Source organism: Chrysoperla carnea, chromosome 3 (genome assembly GCF_905475395.1).
Source record: "Chrysoperla carnea chromosome 3, inChrCarn1.1, whole genome shotgun sequence".
Classification (NCBI taxonomy): domain Eukaryota; kingdom Metazoa; phylum Arthropoda; class Insecta; order Neuroptera; family Chrysopidae; genus Chrysoperla; species Chrysoperla carnea.
Window position 1 is genome coordinate 55932207 of NC_058339.1, and position 21653 is coordinate 55953859.

The 21653-nt window shown below is 28.1% G+C and overlaps 1 protein-coding gene across 3 annotated transcripts in view; it reads left to right on the forward strand.

Annotated features, from left to right (window-relative positions):
- Window positions 1-21653, forward strand: part of LOC123296745 (cell surface glycoprotein 1-like) — a 161868-nt gene that overhangs the window by 40712 nt on the left and 99503 nt on the right. For 2 of the 3 annotated variants that reach the window (XM_044878374.1, XM_044878373.1), the window contains exon 2: window positions 15797-16005. In XM_044878374.1, the coding sequence (XP_044734309.1) occupies window positions 15826-16005 (180 nt within the window). In that variant the 5' untranslated portion in view covers window positions 15797-15825. Of the gene's footprint in view, window positions 1-12488; window positions 12644-15796; window positions 16006-21653 lie in introns of those variants that run through there. The other variant, XM_044878375.1, reaches the window with a different exon arrangement.

Below are 21653 nucleotides of genomic sequence, written 5' to 3' on the forward strand. Positions count from 1 at the left end.
GTAGTAGATTTGGGTGTTCGAGACTTTCAACAACACTTTTTTTGTGTACCAAAAAATCATAAAACAAGAAAAAGGGTGGTTTCGGGTGATGTGTTAAAAACATTTTGAGAAGGGTTGGATGAGTGAAATGTAATGTCATGGAATTGTTTTTACCAATCCATTTACGTTAAAAAAAAATAGCTTATTTCTTTTATAACATTATTCAACAACAAAAAAAACAACTTTAATTTTAATATATTTTTATCTGTTATTTTCTTTTTGTGCTTTATCCTACGTTTTCGTACACAAAAAAGTAAATTATGACTCGATTTAATACATTTTCGTTTTGGCAGCATCTGGTTCAAGATATTAGAATAAAAACGTTTAAAAATAAAGGAGATTTATTTAAAAGGAGCTAAAGAAAAACAAATTGAAAAAATGTTTTCAATATGAGTTTTAACCTAATCATGAATATTTTTATGTTTCAAATTTGATCGCCATCATATCTATGACTGTAGAAAAGCAATGACTTGCCGAAGGCTTGAATCAATTCTTTTTTTCGAGCAATAAACTTAATATAATTATTTATTTGTGATTTAAAAATAATCTTAGTTTTTACGTTCATATCAGTTTAAAAAAAATTGCACGCCTATTAAAAGGAATGCAATTTATTAGATAATCGTAAAAGAAGAATTATTAATCGTAATCGTGACTTTTTGTTATGACAATAATATGAAACGTAAAAAAAATTATATATGAATCATTAATCATCAATTCTCAAATGTGATTAATGTTTTAAACTACATTTATAGACAACAAAATTATATTTTGCAGTCGTCAGCACTAGTCAGATGTTATACACGTATTTTAAATTACGTTTTTTTTTTTTTTTGTTATTTAAAGTTTGCTATAGAACAAAAGAATGTATCTTTTTAGTTAAGTATAATTAATTACATTTTTATTGTTTATACAAAAATTCTTTTAATTTTTGCCGATGGAAATAAGTCTTATAAAAACTTTTAATTTGTCATCCATGGGGAACTCGATTGAGAATTTCGATTGAGAAGTATCTCGTATGTTATTTTAGTTTTCTTAAATCTCAATTCAGAATTAAGTGCAAAATTATATGAAGACAAGGAATCTGTTGGGTCAATTTGTTAGGAACGATGTAACATGATCAGAGATCTGGAAGAGGAAATTTAGGAAGCTAGTTGGCTACATGCTTTGGAGAGCATATGTTTGGCAGTAATACTAGTCTAAGTAAAAATTTTGAAATTTTTTTTACTCATCCGACCTTCGGCTATTATTTATACCCTAAGTGAATATTTCGCTGCTTTGACTTCTCATATCAGAACCCGTATGTACTGGGAAAATCACTAATAACGTCAAGCCATCAATATGGCATTTATAAGCAGGCTTAAATCATTTAAAAAGCATTGAACAATTTTTATTTGCTGTAAATGACTATGGTTTCTTAATATTTATTTATTCAGAGCCTGCTGGAAGTCAGTTAAGGCCAGCTATCGTAGTTATATTTAAAGGCATGATCGCATGACAAAATAATTAACAAACTGCGGGAGCATTACTAATTGATTTAAAATTTCTTGACATTTGAATATGCTTTTAATTTTAACCCCATTGGTTATTAGTTTATTATTACAACTAGCGACCCGCCCCGGCTTCGCACGGACTTTTCTGTAGACCTTTTCAATGTGTACAATAATTAGTACATTATTTTGATAAAACTCGTAGGGTTCAGCCTGCGTTTGCAATGTATGCGGAAAAAATGTAATTATTTACGGCATCACATTAGAAACCTCAAAAATAGCAGTACCACTATTTAATGGATGTTATTATACATATAAACCTTTCTCTTGAATCACTCTATCTATTAAAAAAAACCGCATCAAAATCCGTTGCGTGGTTTCAAAGATTTAAGCATACAAAGGGACATAGGGACAGAGAAAGCGACTTTGTTTTAGCGACTATGTATTAGTTTATTATTACAATTCTTGATCGGTTTTTAAGTTGTGTTAATGTTAATTCGTATTACTGTCTGATTGAGAGTATTGATTCCCATGTTATTTTAATATTTCTAACAATTTTTTTGTGATGTGTCAAATTTTGGTTTCATCAATAATTTATTTTAATTTCGTTTACCTGAAAACAATTGTTCAAACATTGCGTAATTTACAGTACTCAGTATGTATATTGTATATAATGAGAAAATAAATGTTTACTCAAACTACTGTTTCATTACATTCAAACATGATACATTTGTATACATACTCATAATATATCTTTTGTGTAAACATACACATATACAGAATGATTTTCTAAAAAGTTTACATTCTTGTAATTAAAAAACGGAATGGACAATCAAAAGACGTGTAAACACGTATCAGCTCGAATGACTATAAATTTTTTATAGCAGAATCTTGCGTTCGTGAAAAAAGCAACTTTTATTTGAAATTTTTTTTTCTGGACCTCCATTTTCTCCAACTGACTTTACAGGTTGCAAGGATAACAAGTATAAACAAACATTGACTGAGTTAAATGTTGAAATACCATGCAAAGACAATGTTGATTACACAATCGTTTGTTTTTTACGTCATGTAATTAAAGATAGATAGCCATTCTTAGATAGCTAAACATTCATACGTATATGTCACACACACACATAACTGATATTTCCATATAATATATACAATATCATTTGTGCCCTCACAGGTAAAAGTAATGTTTACGAAAAAATGTTTCAAACAAAAGGAACATTTTTACTTTTAAACTTTGATTCTGTCTCTTACGGTTTACAAGATGGGTCCTACAGACCCAAATTCCAATTTACTATGCTGCTCATTTACGAACTTGACCTCACTGTTTACGTCTTGAGCACGCTATAAAAATTTCAGCTTGATGTCTTCTTTCGTTTTTAAGTAATCGTGTTGACAGACGTACAAACGTGCAACTGAAAATGGACTAATTAGGTGATTTCATGAATACCTATACCAAAATTTTTTTCGTAGTATCAATATTTTTAAGCGTTACAAACTTTGGACTAAACTTAAAATACCTTGATAAATTTCATATATACATGGTCTTAAAAACTGATAGAAAGTATGTAAACATTTTTTTCGAAACCAAACGTAAAAAATTATTTTGACAATTTGCTGGTTAAAAATTTCTTAGTAAAAACAATTTGAAAGTACCTGAAATCGAATGCCAGAAATTGACGTTTGGAAAAAAACTTCTTCAAACAAAAATTGCTTTTTTGCGGCAAAGAACAAAATATCTGTGAAGCGAAATTTGTTTGTAATTTCATTTAAAATAAGTACCAGTATAAAAAACTGAATACTGTATTTTCAATTCCTATTAAATATGAGCTAATACTTCCATTCACGTTATTTGATTTTCCATTCCATTTTCTTAAATATGAGTGGAAACTTTTTAATAAAATCATCCTGTATAATAGACCTTTTGTTTTGCAACTTGATACACAATTTTCCTTCAAAATGTAACGTCATTTTTGTTTGTTTTCGTATTTTATTATTGTTGTTGTTCTTCGTTATACAAACCTAGATTATACGGTTTTCTTTATTCTATATTCAATATAGAATGTTGATGTGATGTGATGTTCTTTTGTTTGAATGAAGAGCATAGTCAGTAACGTCATATTCATCTTGGTAACGATGATGACGATGAATATGTTCTCATTCAATGTTGACTTCATGAAGGCGACGTCACATATATTATTATGTCATGTGTCGATGAAGTCTATGGTTTTATTCAATGCTAAAGTTTATTTAGAATTTTTAGACAGGTGGAGTTTTGTATATCTGTTTTTTCTAGAAGTTTTATTTCATATATAGTCCAAAGTATTGGTTGAAATACTAGAAAATTTTGGTGTGGCTTTGATTGTTGTTAATTTTATATTTCTTGGATCGTTGAGTTTGCCTACAAATTTTTCGAAGAAATATTTTCTTTTTCTCGCAAAAACCTTTTTCTTTTCTTTTGCAAAATAATTCCAAAACCATGCATATTGCAACAATTTTGTTTGATAAATGCTTAATAGTCGGGAATATATTCAGGGATATTCTCCGAATGTAAACCCTAGTTGGCGGGGCGCGAGGGGAGTGTGAGCTTCAGCCGCCATTTTGGATAACATGTTTTATCAAATATCTCGCGGACCGTATATCGTATGACAAAAATTTATTTGAATCTGTTTTCTGTATAATGCATAGATTTTTAATTATAACCCTCCAAACTTTATTCAATATGGTTATTGTTAAATATATAGTTAACGATTCGTGATACATTAAAGACTCATATATTTGGAGCGCTATAGATAAAAACCTATGTATTATACAGAAAAAAGTTTCAAATAAAATTTATAGAAAATGTTATTATGTACAAAAGTGATATCTACTTGAAGCCTTTCGCCCTGCCCTGAAAATATTCCAACACAATCTCATTTTTTTGTCCTGACTTTTGCGGTATCTCGAGTAAGAAAAAAAAGTCGAAAAAATTACATGTCGAAAAGATTTTGTCTTCTGCCAATTTTATCGAAAGCCATTGCCACAATTTACATGACGTGCAATTAAAGTAAACGTGCAAACACTTTTCATAGAAAACATTTTTTTTTGTCTGGAGGTGATTTAGGACACACAAGGAGCTCTATAAGCGCAATTTATTGGCGTTTGTCTTGGCTGAATGTGCTCATCCGTGGTGAGCATTATACGAGCTCAATTATTAGCGCAGTGTTTGAGCACTGCCAGTGTAATTTTAAATACCAGAAACATATAACTTTCATAAAGCGTAAAAGCGCTCAAGACGAATAATACACTGGCATAAGTTATATAAAGGTACGGCATTGATTCATTAATGTTTGCGTCAATCTACGCACGACTTGGTCCTTTCGTTCGCTAGAATTACGAAGATATAACTCCTACCATTTTGAGACTTCCAAATTTATAATTTAAAAATCTCACATTGCTGAAATAAGAATGCTTGAATTTAAACATGATTTTCGTATATTTTTGCTACCTTTTTGGAACTGGAAGAAAAAATAAAAAATATTTTTTGAGAAGTTGGATATCTTTTTACGTTGCGATATCCACATGTGAAATAACCTTTAGAATTAGTGATCTAACTACATTCAGTCTGTTTAACATGAATGGAATAAAACACAATGTTTTATACACAAGCAAGCTATCTTACTGTGAATTTTATGATCTTTTAATGATGATAACAATATTATTATTCCATTTAAAGTTTATCAATTGTAAAGTTTATAAGCGTAAACTCATCTTCGTATGGAAATGAAGAGACATCTACATAATGTCAATTTGTCGTTGTCTCTTATCAATTATTATAAGATCTTCCCTTAATTTAATCATATAGTGTAGAATTGTTTGTAAATGATCCACATTATTATTTTGTTTTGGTTTTGTTTCTTTATCATTTTCTTGTCATTAAAAAGCGAAATTTTTTATGGAGCAATATCTTAGTATACAAAACATAGCGCTGAAATATACAGAGGCGGAATGGAAATTTTGGTTAGATTGGGTCAAAAGATAGTTGGGACCATTTTTATGTTAAGAGAGATACATAATAGTGCTCAATATTTAAACTTTCATCATTTACTGACATTGATAATTACACCTTTGAAGAATTTGTTGCTTAATTACGCTTAACTACTAATTTTTTGCACTACAAAAATTGTCTTTTATGGAGATCTTCCATAGCACGAGAAAATTTTATATATAATAGGCTTCATATATATAACTTCGTTTTTGCGCGGTACAGGTGAGAATACGAATGTCACACCTCTTGGTGTTTCACCCTTGCACCACCTAATATGTACGGCGTTGCTGAATACTAACTGTACATAAGTATTCGAAGTGAATTACATAAATGTCGTACAAAAATAAACACGTAGGGCTTCGGTAATTGATGGAAGATAAAAATTTTTTTTAGCTTTCATTACTGAGGTTACAAGATTTATTTCTGTAATTCGCTTCGAATACCTGTGCAAAGTCAGTTTCCAGAAACGTCGCACATGTTTGGTAATGTGGGGGTGAGACAGCAAGGGGTGTGACATTCATATTTTCACCTGTACTCACTGTCTATAATAATGTCAGGTTTCATATTTCAAAGTATCTGAATAATTGACGCGCGGGCGTTTTCTCTGTAATTTAGCGCCCCCATACATTTATAATCTATTTTGTTTTATAGAAAAATTACAAAACCAGTGCTAAATTTACAGAGAATACGTCCGCACGGTTTTCTGCTGAATACGACCATTTTCATTAGTTCATTTCAAGTTGGGTTGTCAATTACATAAAAGTTTAGAATATTAGAAGGTGTAGAAAAGTTTAAAATTCCTTTCCAAAATTTCTCATTATTTAATTCAAATACTACCTCACGAATTACATAGAATTAGGATTTGTAAAGAAAACTTTCAAAGAATTCCATTGTTCTCAGCTCATAATTAAGGGTATAAAATTTCATATCCATACTGAAAATACGTGGAAATTTTAATTACAACTAATTATTAAAGTAAACTAAAGGGTTAATTTTTTTTCTATGTTAAATGTAAACATTTGTATAGCAGCAAAACCAATTTCTCAAAACCTGTTAAATGTTTAAACTGTTGAAGAATCATTAGTAAAACAATTTTAACTTCCGGAACATAATACTTCATCCGCTACAGCTGTCATAGAATATAATATAATCACTCATTGTTTCATATTTCTTAACAACTTGATTAAATAACAGTTAGTAATTTTGAAGACTTTGATTTAAAAGAAACATAACTGAACATTTTCTTAGAAATATTTTAATATCAAAGAATTGATAGTGATTCGTTTCTTATCTAGTTACACGGTTTGTATTTCTCTTATGCGAAAATTGCATCTGTAAATTTGATTACTAAGCATTATTAGTGGTGTAGTTAGTATGCGAAGAAACGGGCCGTAGGATTGACATTCGACGAAAATATATAAAGCGTTTCTGAAATACGTAATTTATTTTTCTAGGATCAACTTTTGCCTCTGCTAAAGACGGAATCTTTTTACCTATTTAAATTTCCGTTATATTACGGCCACTACACCTCTCCTAGCACGGTCATTCATTCCATAGCGGACTCAAAACAGGCACTTTGCTCCTTCTTTAAAACTAACATTTCTCAATATTCTTTGAGATCTTAATTCTTTAGTACACAGAGTGTTACTTGCTGTGTAGCTCTAGTCGAAGCAATTCCCGCCATTTTTCATAAATTCCTTCACTATCAATGTTCAACTTTAAAACAATAAAATCATTTACGCAACTAAATAAACAAAGCATTGATTTAAATAAATTCATTTAAGTAAGATTGCTAAAATATTTCTAATCCGGAAACCTCGTGACTTGAATATCTTATATATTTTACCTCTATATACAAGCTTCAGTAAAATATCAGCCGTAGAGGACATGTGTTCATACTCGATTATATACTAGAAATGAAAATAGTCACATCGTACGCCTCAATAAAGTTTAACGAATAATCAAATTTCCTTTCAAATTTGCCCATACTTCAATTTAATCAAATTTTCGTTTGAAATCATTGGATTAAAGAATTAAAGCGTTAACTTAATAATACCACACAATTTCTATTACTGATTTTAAAGATATGCTGCATAGAGGTTTTGTGGCGTTTAACCAACGCTTTTTCACAGTTTATTTAAATAAAAATTGTGTTTATTTTTATTTAATTAAAGATTTAAAATCGTATTTGTTTTTACATAAAGTGTTGTTTAAATTTCTGCGTAATATAAAAATAATGTACATTTTATTATAAACTCAATTATTTCTGGTTATTTGTTTTTTATATTGCTTATCAAACATTTAATAATAAAAACACATTTATAGGCTAGGCAAGTTTATAAGTAGAACTAATTAGGTACACTTTTTGTGGAAAATACATATAATATCGCCATTGCATATTACTTAATTTAGAATAATTTTTATCTTATGTGTTATCACATTAATTTGGAATCTTCTTCTTCCTTTATCTATTTAGCAACTTCAGGAATACCCCAAGGTTCACATCTTGGACCGTTCCTTTTTTGTTATATATTAACGATATCAAACCTTTCTTACAACGTTGCTCCTTTCTGTTATTTGCAGACGATCTTAAATTAGTTTTGCCTATTTCCTCTGATAATGGCTGTGCAATTCTTCAAAACTGCATTAATCAATTAGATAACTGGTACGAAATTAATCAATTATATTTGAATTACTCCAAATGTTCCATCGTTAGTTATTATAAAAACAAATTCCCAATTTTCAATCCCTACACAATTAATAGTCACACACTGGCTCGGTATGAGAAGGTGCGAGATCTAGGTGTAATTATGAGTCATGATTTGTCCTTTGCTCATTATATCGATACCACCTGTAAAAAGGCTCATCGAATGCTAGGCTTTATTTTTAGAACTTCTTCTAACTTTACAGACATGAACGAAAACTGTGTATTTTGTTACAAAAGTAGACACAGTTCAATAAAGCGACGATTTTTACTTATGGATATTCTATATTGCCCAAGAAGAAGTAACACTCAGTAGCACCAAAAACATACAAAACTTTTATCTTGGAGGCATGTCTAGTTTCAACCAACGCGATACGAAATAGCTTGAAGGGCAAAGGAACACGAGTTTAAAATAAATTATTTAGAAGTTCTTGGTAATTCATTTCTCTTTCTTGTAATTCATAATAATTGACTTTTGATCTATTACCTCAGCTGAATTTAAGAAATATCAAATTATTTTCATTTAATTATAGAATTGTAAAGAAAAAACTGAATCACCTTTTTTATTTCTTATTTGAACATAATTCTATTAATTAATATAAAATTTATCGCGGTTTTCCATATAAATATGAATCATAAACTAATACATTTCTCAATAAAAAATATTATCTCATTGTTATAAAGATTAATTTATTATACGATTAGGAAGGAAATATGAAATAAAATGGTAAGAAATTTTAAATTGTGAATGGTAGTAATGATTGAGAAATAGTTTTAATAGTTTTTGTCAAAAAATAAATATTTCAAATTAAGGATTTTTTTTGCTGTTACTTACTTCAAGTCGAGAGATAAATCATAAATTATGAAATATAGGATTAAAGTCTGAAAACAGGGAAATTAAAGACTGTCCATGCTTAACTTCGTTTATTTCTCTTTGAGTAAAGTTTTACGATTGTAAAATTTCGTAGAATATTTTATTCTGCGGATTTTAGTCTTTAAAATTGTTTTCGTCCATTGATGGAAGATAAAGTAGACAGACCATCAAAGTTGATAAGATTTTTATATACAGATAGTTTTGAAACTAAATCAGCACGTGATCGTTTAACCTTGTCACGGATAAAAGCAATTAATGTAAGTTTTTGAAAAATGATGAAGAATAAACTATTTAAAATAAGTAATAACAACTGGAAATTTAATATCTTAGATTATTATTATGATAAATATAAAATTTCATTCAATATTTACATTTATATTTCTTATTAATTTTATATTTTGTTATCAGTTATTTTTGTTATAATCAATATTTCATTTCAAATGCAATTATTTTTAACATATTTTTTAAATTCCTTATTTAATTTTAACTCTTTTGTATTTGATTATATAAAAATAAAAGTACTTATATTCTGGAATTTTGCAATAGATGTGTTAATTGAATCTAGAATTTGAAATGTATGACTCAAAGGACCCGGATAAAAATGCATTTTATCAAATACTCAATGTCCACAAAGTTCTGAAATTTTCGACCACAAACTTTCTATCGGACAAAATATTTTTGGGAAAAAATTGATCGAAGTAATATATTTTTGAAAGCATTGTGACATTTTAATATTCTCATAAATAGTACTGTATTGAGTCCTACAATTGATATAATTTGTGTTTTTTTTAGCTGGTACATTCGAGAGAACCGTTACGTTTTAGGACCTGATCATGATGAATAATTTTAGATTATTATTTGACAAACAGGTGGTGATAGCTTATAAAGAATGTTTTTGCATATTTTAAGATCTATAAATAAATACCTGTACAATAAACCACCTGCCTTGTTGAAATGCCTTTCTGTATTTAATTAACGTAATAAAAATTCTTTTTGTCAAGAAGATTTGAATCAAGAAAAATTGAACCTGAAGTACTCTTTCTGTTTAAGTTTAACAAAAGCCACTAATCAAATCTCAGGTTATTATATTTTGAAAAAAATATTGCACATTAGAAAATTCCAATGTATTACTAAAACATTGCCGGGAATATTTTTAACGAATTTTTTACTCAAGGGAATTCAAGAGCATCAAAACTTGTCGTACAATGATCGTTTAAAACAAAAAATTGATTGTCAACAAATTCCAAATATATTCTTTATCAACTTTTTCATGTCCGTTCGGTACAAATTTTTGACTTGAAAAGTACTTCCCGGTGAGATGGAAAGCTGGAAATCAAAGGGCACGTGTAAATCAGATAACAATAGATTATTATGCCGGTTCCACTAAACGGACAAACAAAAATCAAACACAAACTGAAATAATAACTTAAATTTACGCAAACTTTTTTAATACTGACGTGTACAAGGTTTTTTGAGGGTAAACAGGCATAAGTTTTTATTGCACCGGAATGATCCTATGCTCAAAAAACTTTTGCATATGGGAATGAATAAGAAAAAAATAAGTTTTTACTTTTTTTTGAAATAAAAGTTAAGTTTTTTTTTTACAATATTTAATATCACGACGCCATCGGTTGATACTTTATTTATAAGATTATTTTAAATATTAATAAAAATATTTTATACTAAAATTAATCGTAATATATTTTTTTGTGCGATAAAACGTCTTGAATGTGTAAGCATCATTTATACAAAACAAAAAGTATTATACATTTGACGAGTCAATCTTAGTTGAGGACGTTGAGGTACTATTTTTTTCACAAATAAATAAAGTAGTATTTAAAAATACTAAAAAACATTTTAACAATAATTAGTTTTACATTAGTTCCACTACCAATCACAATATATCGTATAACGGATTTCAATGTTGGTAATGTTTATTTAGTTTTTTGACATATTTTCTCCGAAAATATAGACTTACGCACAATATCGAAAATCAAAGGGGATAGACAGCCTTTGAACATGATGTATGGAGTTTCACGGATGTCGGATACACAATATAATTAGCTTTTATCCGCGACTTCGACCGCGTTTTTATCCTTACATAACTGGCAAAGATCATTAATAAGTAAATAAAATAGTATGAAACAAACAGAGTGAAAGAGATACAATTTATGGACATCTGTTCAATCAAGGTTATCAGATATACTTCTTACAAAAAAGTAATTTGTTTAGAAACATATTAACTAAATGGAGAAAATAAGATTAAAAGCATGAAACAATTAACAATTTTTTTTTTATTATGTAAAAATGATTATTATTTCTTTTTAACCAATATGCAAAAATACATTTTTTCGATTGTTTTACACAGGTAAAAGTATATGTATCAAATAATCAGTTTTTTTTTTTTAAATTGTAAAAACAATGTCTGATAATCTTGATTGGACAGATGTCCATAAATTCTTCACTCTGTTTTATGAAATGTCAAAACAATAAATATAATTTTTTTTTTAATTTTTAAAATATAAAATGTAGCTTATGTGTTATTCGGATGTATGAGCTATATTATTGTTAAATTTTATTCAAATCCATTGGGTAATTTTTGCGTGAAAGCGTAGCAAAAAAACTTACTTTCACCTTTATATTATATAAGGATAGGTATTATTTATATGCAAATATCATGTTTTTACGGTTTTTAACTCTGCGCACCACCACAACTCAGTAATTACATCTTTTTCATTTCGAAATAAAAGGACTTTCGAGCTTTTTAAAACTTTGCGCAAATAGCGATTTTTCCGAAAATACGAAAGATTGGGAACAATCAAAATATTCAGATCGGTTGAAAATTTTATGCTTAACAACTTTAATAGTATTTTTTCCTTAAAATGTACAGTTTTAAGGAAACTAAAAAAAAATTACCAAAAAAAAAAAACATTTTTTCTTTAAAATGTATAGTTTTCGAATAAATCAAATTGTGGGAACACTTGGAAAATCGTTGATTTTTCTAAAATCACCCTCTTTTTCAGTGTCTTTGAAAATTATTAGTATCAAAACTTCGATATGATCTTGAAATTTTATCTAACTTGATAGGACTAATATTTAAAGTATTATTAAAAAAACTTTTAAAAAAACATTTTAAAAAGCATCTAATGAGGGGAGAATATGACTTTAGATATGGAGCCCTGCTTCTCACAAGTTTTTTTTAAATATATTTTTTATTTATAATATTTGTTTAAAAATTCTTTACAAAGGTACTGACTGTACTCAGTACTGCTTGAGTGTGAGTAACTTAGATTTGAATCAGTCAGTGACTGTCTTTGTGTGAGTTACATTTAAAAATTGTAGTTTTTTTTATTTAACATGTGTTTAGTGATTTTATGTGCAAGAAAGTATTAAATGTTTTGTTGTATTTCAGTTTTCAGTTGAATTTGTAGTAAACAATTTTTTTAATTTTTTCCTTGTTTATTTATTTAATTTAAATAAATTTTTTTTTTTAATTTTTAAAGGTTAGTGACTTTGAAAAGTTTATTTTATTAATTGTATCTGATTATTTTTGGTTTGAGTGTGTCTTAACCATCATAATTTTTGTTTATTTTATAATAATTTTGGCTAGTTTTGATTTTATTGTTATGTCATACTTTTTACATGCGGGTATTTAAACAATTATAATTTCTATTTTTAATCCTAATTTAAATATTTCTGTTTTATTATGCTTAGAGATAGAGATTTTATCTTCTATTTATATTAATTTTTGTGAAGTTTGTGCTTGTTAGGAAATGTCTAATCGCATTTCTAAGAGAAATAGATAAATTTTTCTTAAATAATATTTACTCAACTATCTTTTAAACTGAGAATTTGATGTGGCTTTCACTGAAACAGAGACTGTGAGGAAAACCTGACCTTAAATAATTGATGATGCTCGTTTGAATTGTTACTCCTGTTCCAGTGTAATTTTAAAGAATCAATTTTTATAAATTGTGATGATTCAATAATTATGGTATAAAAATTACGTAAAATTTACCCCCTCTTTCTGAATGTTTGTCAAGCTTTTTCCACGATTGTTTAACTTAGGAGTCCATAACTAACAGATCAAGGTCAAAAAACTGGATAACCTAGTTAACCCTCAACAAGAGTTAATCTTACCAACTTGGATTTTTTGTATCTCGTTTTAGCAAGAACACTATAACATTTATAATTTTTGCCAAAAAAACTATTTTAAATTATTTTAAATTGGAAACTGTTTTTTGCAAATTGTAATAAAAAAAGTTTAGCCAAATTAGAAAAATTTATGATTCATTTTATACTTTTATCGTGGGGTTTTTCTTATATCAAGTAGGTGATTGATATTAATCTAAGAAATTTATGAATCAATTTTCTTACTCCTTAATAATTTTAATTAATTCCTATGATTATAAGTGTTTTGATTAAATTAACAAGTACTTATAATTATTAATGATTTTATCTATTTAATTACAAATTAAAAGTTTTTTGCTTTCGTTTGTTCTGGATTGTTGCTACATACATTTTCATGATTTTTAAAACTGTACATTATTTCTAAACTGTATTTAGATTTTTAGATTTCTATTTTAACTTTTTAATCAATAGTGAATAACTGAATACCATTAAAATTCAATAGGCTTTGTCTATTCAATTATTTCTATTAAAAATCGAATTTTCGACATGTTTTACATTAAAATTAATATTACGAATAATCGGAGACATTGTGGAGAATACTTGCATATTGCGTTACATTACTACATTAAGTACTCAGATGATTAATATTTTAAAAATTTATGAAAATTGAAATATAATATTAATAAAAAATAAAGGTATTCTGTTTTTAATATGAAAAAAAGGAAATTTTGTTCACTGTGGAATGTGATATATTAACAATCAAAATTGTCGTATTGAAACATTAGTTTATTACTTTAAAATTAGCAGTTGTATGTGTGTATTGAGTATATGAATGGATACAATGGCTTAGTATTACACACTGTTATGTTGTCACAAATAATGTAGAATATAAAAAAACCATGTTTTTATATATTTGACTATTCATTGTGTGCGTAGTCATGGTAGGAACAATAAAATCGCTGCCAGCGCTTCCAGTGAAAAATTTTGGCGATAAAGGAGGCTGTTATGACTAATTTGCAATTCTTTACATGTTAATGTTATAGAAAATGTCAAATTAAAATTATTGCATTATAAATTGTGAAAACAAGAAATTAAATTCACAAATATTATTTTTCAAATGTAAATTATCATAATTATTTATTTAAATTTGTGAGACAATAATATTAAATTTATAATGAAAGTCATAAATGCAATTCAAACAATTATATATGCATCCATACAATTCTATAATTAAAGTAGTGTATAATTACGATGGAAACGCCTCCAATAAAACTCACGCACGGTGCGAATACTACTATCTTAATAAATGTGTGATTGTGTTCGTTTAATCTTATGATTTTCGGATTTTCAAAAAATGTAATTGCATGTACATTTTTTTGGTATTTAAAAAAAAAGTGTATATCAAGAAAAAAATGTGACGTCATTTAATAAGTAAGACTTAAAAATAATTAACTAATAAGTACATAAATCATGTACACTCATAAAATAAAAATGTTTTAAATAATAAAATTAAATATTTATTTATCAAAAAAGGGATGGACATTATCGATACCAATATTTTAAAGAGAATTTTGTTTGTTTTATTTTTGTAGAAGCTTATCAAAATTTTATCAAAAAGGAATTGTTTATTTGTTTTCTTTAAATAATAAATACCAATTACAATTTTTTTTCAAATGTGGTTAAAAATATTTTTGAATTAACATAAAAAATTACTACGCGAAAAAGTGGTTCAGAAATTTTAGTGTACTCAGTTTCGAATAACACATATTAAATTACCGTGAGCAATTGTGAAAAATATTTAATTTTATTCAGTGATTTCGGTAAGAAGTCCCTCCACTTTATTTGACTTGAACTGTGAAATATTCTAATAAATTCATCCTATAATTGACTTTCAATGAGTATTGTAGAACTATTGTAGAATATTGTATATTTACCCGTTTTGACTTGACGCACGTGTATCTTACTGTACAGTCGGGTGGCCTTTCGTTGAGTATACCAGTAATATAGAGTAAATTTTAAATCGACCTCGGCTCAATATGCCGCCTGGTTGAAAATCAGTTAACGGTGGTAGAATCATAGTGACTTTCCTTAAAATAAAGATTTTGGCATGATCCTAAAAAAACTCATACAAATGTTCTGGCATCATTTTCGTTTTCCCAACATCTTCATGAAAAATTGATTTTTTTTTTTTAATAAAAATAATTTAATCGAATATTGTTTTGCCATTATTCCAACAATGGTTATTACGTTTTTTTTTTTTATAAAATAATAATTAATTTTAATATTGATTAATATTTTATTTATAAATATTAGATGCAATTTTTAGTTTGAATTTTAACCAGAGAATAATTTACCTAAAAACTTTTTATTTTCTCGCAAATATAAAATTGTTACTTGGATCACAATGTTTTCCCGTCCCCAATTATTGGAAATATCAGTGATCGACTATGAATTTAACCAATCAGTTTTAATTTAAGTTAGAGTTAAAATTGTATTTAAATTTGTTTTTTTCTGATTTGTTACAGTTAAGTGAAACTGGAAGTGCTTGAACATAATGGGGGGTAGACAATCTAAACGATCTGTCGATATTACAACGACGCAAAAGAAAGGTGATGAAGAAGTTGCAACGTCTGGAGTAGGTGAAGGTGAAGGTCGTGTTGAAAAAATTAATGAAGATGTTGATCAATTAAAAGTCAGTGCGAATGGTGCTTTACATACAGAAATAGATATTAAGGTCAGTGACTTAAATTATTACTAACTTTATTATTACTTATTAGTTATTATAGATTTCATGTCAATTTATTTTACTACTTATCAGAAATCAACAAAGTTTATTTTTAATATCTATTTTAAGTGTTATCAACAATAGTCGGTCGACTACAATGCGGCGTCATAACTTTTGATCTAAAACTATTTATACTCTTAGAAAGTTAATAACTTTATGTTTATTTTCTATAAAATGCTATTTATTCAATATTAAAATATTTGTTCAACAATTTTCATTTTGGATTCAAAGCAGTCATGGGCAAACATGGCTTATAGAAGTCCCTCATACTTCTGTATCTAAAATACGAGTGACAACCGAGACAGTGACAACCAAAAATACAAGTAAGACAGAGAGACAACATTTTTTTTCTACCTATCTCATTACTACAAGAATGAAACTGAGATAGGTAGAAGAGTCGTATACCCGTCTTTCTTCCTCCTCTATTGGCAACGTGGTCTTGGATAAAGAGATACACAATAAAGTTATAACAATGGTGACTTTGACTTAAAATAACTTCCATGAATGACTTAAAGTACAACCTTTTTATTAGTGACCCATAATAAAGTTATGTAAAATCTTAATGTCTCAGATACTCGTTATTTACCGGATAATTGAGACCACTAAAAAACAGAAAAATCCAATTCATTTGACGATTAGCAGCTTGGATAGGTTTTCTGTGTCATTTTTTGCATATTTTAAAAAAAAATAAAAATTGATAAAGCAAAAATACAATTATTGTGATAATTTGATCGAATATGTATGCATGCACTTTTTAAGGTTGTAATATGTACAGTCAAACCTGGGTAAGTGAGAACTTGATAAGTGCGAAAACTCTATAAGTTAGAGTAATAGCCAGGACCCGTAATTTTCAGCTCCCAACACCTCTATTGGCGAGAAACAATAACCTCTGTCTGAGATAGTCGTTTTTCCCTCATGGACCTCCATAAGTGAGACTGCTACTTATTTATATCTTTATAAAAGACAGTCTCCCTTGCTCCCTTATGAGAATGTGCTCCCTTGAACTCTCGCTTATCCAGGTTTGACTGTAATTGTAATAATCGTATGCGAATAATAGCAATTTAAATATTTAGGTTATTTTATAATAATAATTATGCATATTATATACAATGCGATAATAATACAATAATCATACATTGTATTTATACTTTAAATTGAAATGTTATACCTATTCAAGGTAGTAGTAGCTTGCGACATTTGTAGATAAAAAAATTTTATGTTATTTCATTTTTTAAATGAGTGATTACATATTAAAATAATATTAACGATTCTAAAGTCTAAACGGTGGAAAATTGAATTTACCGGTTTTTACCCTGAAAAATGTTAATCCGGGTACAACACATATCAATTGTTGGCATTCCTAACCTTCCCCAACATATGTTAGCATTATGACGAGTGTTTATTTAAAAGTTTACAATTTTAACATTAAAATAAAACAACGATAAATATTTTTAAATATCGATGAAACTAGCTTGAATCTCTAATGTTTGAATATAAATTTAAACTTTTGTTTTTGTTCTACCTCTAACGGTTTAAAAGATGGGTCCTACAAACCCAATACCCAATTGACCTATGCTGCTCATTTAGGAACTCAATCTCATTTTTTACGATACTAAAGATACGAACAAATTTTTGACCTTGAACACAAATCTTTTTCTATCAATAGTTGCGTGACTTTGACCTAAATCGGTTTGAAGATAAAATGCAGGCAAGTCCAACGTCACCAAAATCATCAAATTTTAATTAATAGAACGCAAGATATATGCTAAAACGCAAAACAAGTCATTTTCCAAGATTTGAAAGAGTTAATTTCTCGAATACGCCAAATCAGATTTAAGATCTTCAAACAACCCCCTATTGATTGAATGAATAAAAAAATCTAGTGTGTCAAACTTTTGGTTCACCAAACTTTATACATATTACCCCAAATAACTCGTTAAAAAGTATAATAATTGAAGTATTGAATAGAAGAAATTGGAAAACTTTTCCTGGCTACAGATACCATATTTTAAATTTCATCAGATTCTTAAGAAAAGTGAGTTTATGATTATTATTAATTTAATTATACGCTAAAAGTTATGATAAAACAAGTAAAAACAAACAATTGACTGAGTTAATTGTTGAAATACCATGCATAGACAGTGTTGATTACTCTATCACATTACACATACATACATATCACACATACATAACTAATATTTCTATCTAATTCATACTATAAAATTACGCCTAATTTGCGCCCTCACGGCTAAACAGTGATGTTTACGAAAAATTGTTTCAAACAAAAGTTGGTTATTTTTTTATAAGCAATATTTTTTGCATTTAAATTTTTGTTCTATCTCTAACGGTTTACAAGATGGATCCTACGGACCCAAGACGCAATTGACCTATGTTGCTCATTTACGAACTCTCATTTCAGCTTGATATCTTTTTTCGTTTTTGAGTTCTCTTGTCCACAGACGGACGGACGTACGGACAACCGGAAATGAAATGATTAGCTGATTTTATGAACACCAAAATTTTGTGCGTTGCATCAATATTTTTAAGCGTTACAAACTTGAGACTAAACTTAGTATACCTTGCATATTACATATATGCATGGCATAATAATTATGTTAAAATGCAGTTCTAGTTCAGTAGTACCTCTACGATGTTTTTTTAGTTACACAATTCAGTGTTAGCTATAACTAAACCACTACCTACCTAACCTACCTTACCCTGGTTTGGTGCTTGTTCTTTTGTATATATTCTTCTCTTATCATCACTTTTATTGTCATGTATGGTGTTTTTATTTCATATTCATATTTATTATTCACCAACGCACACCTGGTTTTCAATTTCATTTTAAAGGTCTGTAGTATTTAAAATGCATTGTTGCGTGTCATATGCTGATTATTATTTTTATTTTTTTGTGAAATACATACGGAATTCTTTTCACAATTGTCTACACAGTACAGTTATGTGCATAAGCTTTTTTTTTGAATATTTCAAGTATAAATTTTTATCCTAAAAGTGATATCGTAGTTATTTAATTATTAAGATTTGATTGTTTTGCAATCGTCTAATTTGATTATTTACGGATCGAATTTTGAAAATAGAGTTCACAATATAACTTGACTTAAGCCTTCAGATAACGGTTAATTAATAAATGCGAAAATTGGATCGATTTTGAACTACAAATTTCTGAGTTATTGACAGAAATTTCGCAGGGAGATCGCCCATCGTATACGATTTTAGTAAAATCACAGAGACAATTCGCCCAATTGTCTAAAGAATTCCGTCCCGAAATTACTCTAGAAAATGATTTTTATCCCAATTGGACACACACGTAAAAGTTGCTCGATTTTTGACAATTTACGTCTCTTTGGCAAAAATAATAAAGAATCGCAAAAACTTAATTAGAATTTGGTGATACTTATATGAGTAATTTTTTCCCAAATAATACAAGAATTGAGTTAATTTAACGCTTTGATGAATAGCTTTTGAAATATTGCCTAAAACGCTATACGAAAGTTTCTATTTCGAAGCGATTCTGCATATATCTCGAAAATTCCTACCTGATTATTAAATGAGCTGAATTTTTGTTGTTACGAAGTATTTATCTCTATATATTATAAATGCGAAAGTAAGCACGTTTGTTTGTTTGTTACACTTTCACGCTAAAACTAGCGAATGGTTTTTAATGAAACTGTACAGCAATATAGCTCATACTTCGGAATAACACATGAGATATAATTTATAAAAATATATTTATAAAAAAATAAAAATTTATTAAATTTGACATGACCATAAATTACAGATTTCTGTAAAAGTAGCCATTTGACATTACTATAAATTACAGATTTCTGTAAAAATAGTCAATATAAAATATTTCAAGGCCATCATTTCTGATATACTCAATGAATAATTACGACTATTATACATTTAAAAAAATAGAAAACCATGCATATATTTTACCTGTGTAAAACAATCCTTACTGTTATTTCGGGTGTTATAGAAAGGGGATAAGCGAGAGCAATCTTTATCAATCTTTACTTTTAAACCCAGCGAAGCGGGTGGGTATCACTCTAGTTGTTACATATATCTTATAATTGATTCGGTTGTACTGCATATTGTTTCAAATCACCCTAATTAAATTTACCTGAAAATCAGGGTTGACAAACAATATAATAAATAGATAGTACCAAACATTAAATGAGTGTATTTTCTATTAAAATGGTATCTCCTAACCCTACATTAAAGTAAACTTTGTTATCCAATAGAAACGAAATACGTTATTTCAAGAGAAATTGATTAATCTAAAATAGAGTCTCATCGAATTGAATAGATTACAAACGAATCTATGGTTGTGAAAATTTTCTATATAAAACCAATTCAAGTGAAAATAAACCTTTGAACTAAACTTTGACATTTTATTCATCGTTTTAACCTTATTTCAATATCTCATTTTGATACGCAATTGGATAAAATTTATAAATAAAACCATATTAAGAAAATAAGGTTTTACTGTGCGTGTTTAACAATTAGTTGGGAGAAAAAAAATTATGAGCAGGGTAGCTCCATCACTTAGGTCATATTTCCCCTAATTTTCGGTGCTTTTTATTATTTCATGTTTTTTTTATTAAAGTGGTATTTTTGTCTTTTAATATTTTCGAACATATGAAATATTTATCTAAAAGAGTTGGAGGAAGTACGGGAACTCTACACCAAAAGGAACTTCCTTAACATGAATTCAAGTCCCAGTTAAACATTCAAAGCTCTAATTTAATTTGGGGAGCTTTAGAATTTCACAAAGCTTTAAAAATTTTCATCTTTTGACATAAAAGTGTAAAGACCAGCATAGAAAACTGAAATTGATACTGGACTGGGAAATTGACATATGGCAATTCCTTGAAACTAAATTAACTTGCATGCTTCAGTCTTTTAACTTTAGTTCGAAGAAGCTGTGGTTGCACACAAAGCCTCCAAAATCGTGAAAATCCATAATAAATTTAAAAGGAAAAAGTGAAAACAAACAATTCACTGATTTATTATTTTTAATAAATTAGAAGAGTTTAAAAAAAACAACAGAATTATGTTTTGGTTTTCGAAAATTTTCGAAAGTTTTTTCTACAATTGGTTCTCAAGAATCTTTCAAAAGACCTATTTTTCAAAAATTTTGGCGTAATTTTCGCCCGCACGAGTTAAAATTATGTTTCAAATAAAAGTGATTTATTTTTTATAAGGAACATTTTTTACATTTAAACTTTTATGCTCCTCTTACGGTTTATAAGATGTACTTTACGGTTCCAAGACCAAATTGACCCATGTTGCTCATTTACTAACTCCAATTCAAAATTCCAGCTTGATATCTCTTTGTTTTTAAATTATCGTGATCACGGACGGACAAACGAAAATGGACTATCTAGTGATTTTATGCACTAGTAAAATTTTGTTTTTATCGTCAATATTTCTAAGAATTACAAACTTAGGACTACAATTAGTATACCTTGATATATATTTCATATATACAGGGTATAAAAAGGAAGACGGGAGTTGGGAAGATGATAGCCCAAAAGGTACTTTCTTGACATTCAATTCTTGATTTTCAACCCTCC